The 6,000-nt window shown below is 43.5% G+C and overlaps 1 protein-coding gene across 1 annotated transcript in view; it reads right to left on the reverse strand.

Annotated features, from left to right (window-relative positions):
- The window catches only part of LOC139106364 (pair-rule protein odd-paired), a 28,896-nt gene extending 23,290 nt beyond the window's left edge, over positions 1–5,606 (reverse strand). Inside the window, exon 1 of the mRNA XM_070663079.1 lies at positions 3,948–5,606. Within this exon, the coding sequence (XP_070519180.1) occupies positions 3,948–4,902 (955 nt within the window). The 5' untranslated portion in view covers positions 4,903–5,606. The remainder of the gene's footprint in view (positions 1–3,947) is intronic.
- Between the last annotated feature and the right edge of the window lie 394 nt (positions 5,607–6,000).

Below are 6,000 nucleotides of genomic sequence, written 5' to 3' on the forward strand. Positions count from 1 at the left end.
CGAGCGATCCAACAGTTTCTATTTTCCCAACGCGACGTCTTTACTTTACACCCTCACCGCCGTGAGCCGACGCGACGGCGCAAAAATACGGAGTGTCTTGTGACCCTCTCCGCACTTGAAAGTAATTGCCTGTACGGTGGTGGCAACTCCTCCGGATCGGTTACTCCCCTGGAACTATTTCAACGTACGACATGACTTCCGGCAAAATAGTAGCGGTTTTCGGTGATACAGCGCGCATTGATCGTACCGAGATATAGTCGAGAACTAATCGGTTGCAATTTTATTTTTTTTTAAATTACGTTTGAGACGTGCATTTTGATACATTCAATTTTTTTTTTACGTGAATCACATTTAAGAATGTTGAAATTGGAGAAGCGATTAATTATAAGAGAACATCAGCATTAAAAAGCATGTTCTAATAGAGTGATCGTTGTTCGTCGCGACGTGCTGAAATGGTCGAGACGTTACTTTACAAAAATCGGCGATCGAGCTTGTCGCCGATCTGCTTATCGTCACTGGCGACAATTAAAGGATTAGCGGAACCGGTTCTCGTACTTTCTTTCATAGGCGATTCGCGTCGCAGCTTGAATAAGTAGCCATTTACTCGCCCGTGCGTATGGCCCTTTCTCGGTACGATGGTTCGCTCCCTACTTAACGCTTACTCCACATCGTCCCCTCAGACGACTCATCCTGCATCATCCCCCTATTCTCCGCTGTCTAACCCTCCAAAAATCCTGGCCAATGGCGTGCAAGCCGTAGAATCCATTGTCGATCTGACCAATCGTTGCTGCCTTGTCCACGCACACGCGAGATCGGTTTCACGCATAACAGACTATTCTTCGCACTTTTTTTTTCCACTCTCCCTCCCTCCCTCCGCGTCTCCGCCGCGGGAAAAGGGCGAAGAGGACTGTAAGCTGCTTTAAAATGCATATCGATTTAGCCTAATGACCGACGCCGTTCCATCAGGTCGCATCTGCGGATTAATAGAACATATCGTCTACCGGGGAGAGAACGTCGCGCGCTTTATTTCCCAATCGCGTGGCGAACAGATTGCGACCGGTTATTACAGTACAGCTTACTTTATTTCTGTTCACGGAAGAACTCCGTGTTCACGAATGCCCGCAATAAGCGGCAATATTTTCAGACTATCTCAATTCGTGTTGTCGTACAGTTATGGTAGTCCGGCGCGCGTCCCGATGCCGCGAAATCGAAATCATTTCTATGCTAATGGCGTTGCGTTCCATCGATCATCATTAAATGCAACGTCATCAAGTCCCGTGCTTAGGTATTTGCGTTCGAGATTCTTATGATGCTGACGCACAATATTTCGTTATGATATTATAATCGTAACGTTATAATTCTTTCAATCGCATGTTAGATGTGTAATAAATTAAAGATACATACTTATTAAATAATTTGATAAAAACAAAAAGAAGAGAGAAATATAGCATAAAAATTCTCAGCTGACACATTTATTAGCGTGGATTGTCGCACATGTCGTAACATATTACAGATTACAATTTCGATAACTAATTTTTGAAATAATTCTGAGTTGTGCGCTCGTCAAATTAATTTCGTGCCGTTGAGTTAGAGCAATAGCGGAATACATTCAAAATATGCGGCGAGAAAAATATTTACGGCACCACTTGTGAATGACAGAATAATGCCGCCAAATCATGTTTATGTATTTTGATGGCAAACTGAAGAAGCGAACAAAGCAAGGGAAAAAAAAAGAGACCTAAAGAGTGTATGATATGTGTATACGCGTACGTTCCCTAGCAATGCGTGAAAACAATATGCCAAGTCATGCATGGATCAAGAACCATTCTTTGAAATAGCTAATTTATTTTAACAAGAGAGTCGCTGGATTGCCGTTGCTTTAAAGTTACAAATTAAATTTAAAAATAAAAATTTTTTTAACCGTTTTAAATATATGTTTGAAGTTTTAAGCTACTGGAGACCTTATCAAAAAATATGAAAAAGATTTGGTTTCGAATGTTTAGCTTAAACCTTTAAAGCGCCTGACGGCGGACAATAGTTGTTATAACAATAAATATCCGAATCTACCGAGGGTGGCACAATGTCGATCTGGGCGTCCCAAAGTGTCAACTGTACCGTCGAGAGGGGAGGCCATGGGAGAGAGAGCTCACACTCTACAATGGCGTCGGAAGGGTGGCGTTTGTTATAAATGAAAACGAAATTTAATCACACGTGATATACTGCCCCCAGCGCACGGGGTGGATATGACGATGAGCGCACGAATTCGTATCGTGTGAACGAAAATACGGGCACCTGCGGCTGTTGATGTGTCCCCGGATGCATACCCCCTATGTGATTTCATTATTAAAAGTCATTAAGAGCGGGTGGGCTTGCGCAAAATAATATACATATCCGACATGTTGCCACGCGTGTTTCTAGATTACGCGAAAAGGATGATAGATTTCTTAGTCAAGAGCTATGATGTTACTGTAATCCTCGGTATTTTGTCATTCTTTCATTCATCTGGTTTATCTGGTTTAGCTCCTCCTTTTATTTAATTCTAATTAAAGCTGTAGATTAAATGGCATAAGTCAGATTAATTAAAATATTAGTATGTGAAGTTTTAATTTACAACCAGAAGAATAATTAAATATTATTAAAGCATTACTATATTATTGAAGTAATATACAAGCGTTTAATTTATGAAATATTATTGCATTTAATATTTGCATTAAAGGGAGATATGAAAAATCAGCAAGTAGAATTAAATTTAAATAGTCTCGTGATTAATTTACGGATTTGCTGCTGTATGATAATTTTCTGAATAAGAAAAATAAAATGGAATCTAGCCAATAAGTGATCAGCAACTGGCCGTATGTGGTTTTTTATTTGAGTTGTTGCAAAATAATTATAATAAGAAAAAGATAGACACAAGAACTCGTAAAAAACGAATACGATGGAATGAATAATTTCAGAAAAGAATCTCTAACAGCAGCAGGTCCGACAATGTCACTAACGCCTAGCGTTTAGCCGTCGCATCGGCCAATGGAACTCTCGTTTAACGAATAAATATGTAAATACAATGTCCAGCGCGCCATAGGCATAAAACGACACGATATATGGTCCGGTAATTTCTTAATTGCGCCCCGAAAAATTCTTGTCATCGTAAACAGCCGGTTGATTATATTGAAACGACTTGAGGCGCCGGGGGCGTCTCGTGGATGAGACAAGAAAATAAGAAAAAAAAAAAAAAAAAAAAAGAAAAAAAACGACGGCGGGTTGAAGAGTAGAATAACGCAGCGATAGCGCCCTTACGATTATTTGTGCGATTTTAGTGATAAGCTTCGCGATTTCGCTAGCGGAAATCTAAACTAAGCTAGTGACACAGAAAATCTTCCCTCTTTGTCCGCGTAATCTTCGCGGCGTAGTAAACGGTCGGTTCCCGTATTAATCATTCTCACGCTCGGTCGAGCTCCGGCGAGATTCGAGAGTGACTCACGCCACGAAGAGAGGTAGCAAGCCTATATGGATATAATTTATGCGATTTGGAGGTTTGCGGCAGATCTCGAAAACGGAGCTAATACGGCTTTCTCGACGTCGAGATGAATCGGTTCGTGGAAAGGTCACCCGAGATCCCGATTCAGATCTGTGAGAGTAACCCGGGCATTTGGAACGCGTCACGTTGATAGGATCCGAAAAATTCTCAGAGTCGGAATTTCAGAAAACAAAGGCGAAAACTTTTTTATACCGCGCTTTTTTGACGTCTCGCGTAGATAACATCTAAAATGCTAATTAAATTTCATCGCTTGATATCAGTATCGCATACAGTAGTCAGTTTTCGCTGTAAAACAGTCGTCGTATGCGCGTAATAAAGCCGAGTTAATGAAATTAACAGAATTTATTAGAAAAAAAAAAAAAATATATATTTAGAGAAAAAAAGAATTAGTAAATAACAGTAAATTACTTACCGGTATGCGTTCTTTTGTGTATCTTGAGATTCTCCGATCTGGCGAAGACTTTGCCGCAATTTTGAAACGGACACGAAAAGGGTTTTTCTCCGGTATGCACTCGTATATGATTGACGAGTTTGTACTTGGCCTTGAAGGCCTTACCGTTACGCGCGCAACCCTGCCAGAAACACGCGTGCGTTGTGCACTCAGGCCCTCCCACGTGGTCCACTGTCAAGTGCGTCACTATGTCCTGGAGGGAAGTAAACATTTTGCCGCAGAGTTTTCGACCATTTTCTGGCAAGGTCGGGTCTTGGTCTATCCACATGCATGTGATTTCTTCGCGTCGGCCGCCGCTGGCGATGGCTCCCGCGTGACCGCCGGCACCGCCGACGCCGTTAGGCCTCATGAATCTGAGGAAGGCGCTGTGGTGATTCGGGTGGTTCATAGCTGGATGCTGCTGGTGGTGGATGGCTGCCGGCGTCATATGCGGCGAGCCGATGTATTGATGATGCGAAGGCAGCGATCTAGTATCTTGAGGATAATGTCCGGTGTAATGAGTAGCGGCCAACGGGTGCTGGCTAGGATGATGAGGAAATTGTTGCATGGTCGCGCCCGTACCGTCGTGATGTAGCGGGGTAAATAAGCCTAATCCGCCGCTCTCCGGGGTAGTAGGACTCGCCGTTGCTATTTCATGCTCTCGTCGAATAATAAAATCGCGCGCGTAACTGGGATGGTGACCCATGTGGTGGCTCATGTGAGGAGCCATGTGAGGAGCCGCGTGATGATGCGGCGGGTAGCTTTGGGGATGAAAGTGATGATGCTGCTGAGACGGTGCTTCCGTCCCCGGAGGCGGCTGAACGCTCGCACCGGGATCTGTTAATCCACTGGTTGCTCCGCTGCCTCCGGGTGACACTTTGATACCCAGATTGACGATGTGATGCGGGTGGGGTGGTATACCCTCTAGAAAACTCATTATCACGATTTTCGATAAAACTTTGACTTCAGAAATATTACCGAATTAATTTATCCGCGATAACGTGCGACTCAAGTTGCGTCGTTAGGCAAGGGAGAGGTTTGGTACATTTTTAACGCCGAGAGTTTGATTATCTACTTCAAGATTCGAAGATTATATCTTTAATAATTATAATTAAATAGTACAGAACTGAGTATTCAACACAGAAAGCATACAGGCCACAGTACACTTCATTCTAGAATCACTAAGCTGCCTGTTCGAAGCTTTCTTGAAATCCATATCTCATAATACTTATATTTCCATGTTAACACAGGTCCCATTCTGTCTTAAATTACCGCGTGACTTCACGTTTCACGTACATCATATACCCTCTCTGAGGTATACTATATTAGCACGTGTTAAAACACTCGTAGACGATATTTAAAAATTGCAGAGCTAGTTATTTATCTATCGTCACTTCCGCGCGTTTCTGTTTCACATTTTCGATTTTCGTAAGGTAGACACAATAGCTTTCTCAGTGACAAACGCTGCAGCGATAACAACAACGCGATGACAGTCAACGGTGTCTCGATTGCATCGTACAGGGTGGGTAAAACACACAGTTGTGCTCCTCGCTGCGTTCACAGCGGGACTGAAAGTAAAGGGCTCCCACCGAGGGTCGCGCGTCCGATTTTGGAGTCCAGAGGATTCCCCTTCTTACTGTATGAGCCGCGCGCGTTTCTCGTTCCCTCCGCGTTTCATCGTATCTTGAGCCACAGTACACTGGTCCAACCTGGTGTTTCGCCGCCCCGTTGTAGCTAAGACCGCCTTCTACCCCTTCTGAACCGTCGCAACGGCACGAATGTGAGCCACGATCCACCACTGGTGAACGTATCCTGGAGGTTACCAGCTTACGATTGGTGATGATAGTATCACCGGTCATTGGAGGCCACCAAACTGGGAGGTGCTCGTTAACTTATCACAGTCGGATAGGCGTTGTGCCTGCCAAAGCGCATGTCAAAACTGGGCAAGCAATGCAGCGATTTTATGCACATCGTGCCAACAAGTACCCTTCTGTCTTTTAAAACATAAATGTCGTTCGAAACGTCTAAACGTAGA

Source organism: Cardiocondyla obscurior, linkage group LG11 (genome assembly GCF_019399895.1).
Source record: "Cardiocondyla obscurior isolate alpha-2009 linkage group LG11, Cobs3.1, whole genome shotgun sequence".
Classification (NCBI taxonomy): domain Eukaryota; kingdom Metazoa; phylum Arthropoda; class Insecta; order Hymenoptera; family Formicidae; genus Cardiocondyla; species Cardiocondyla obscurior.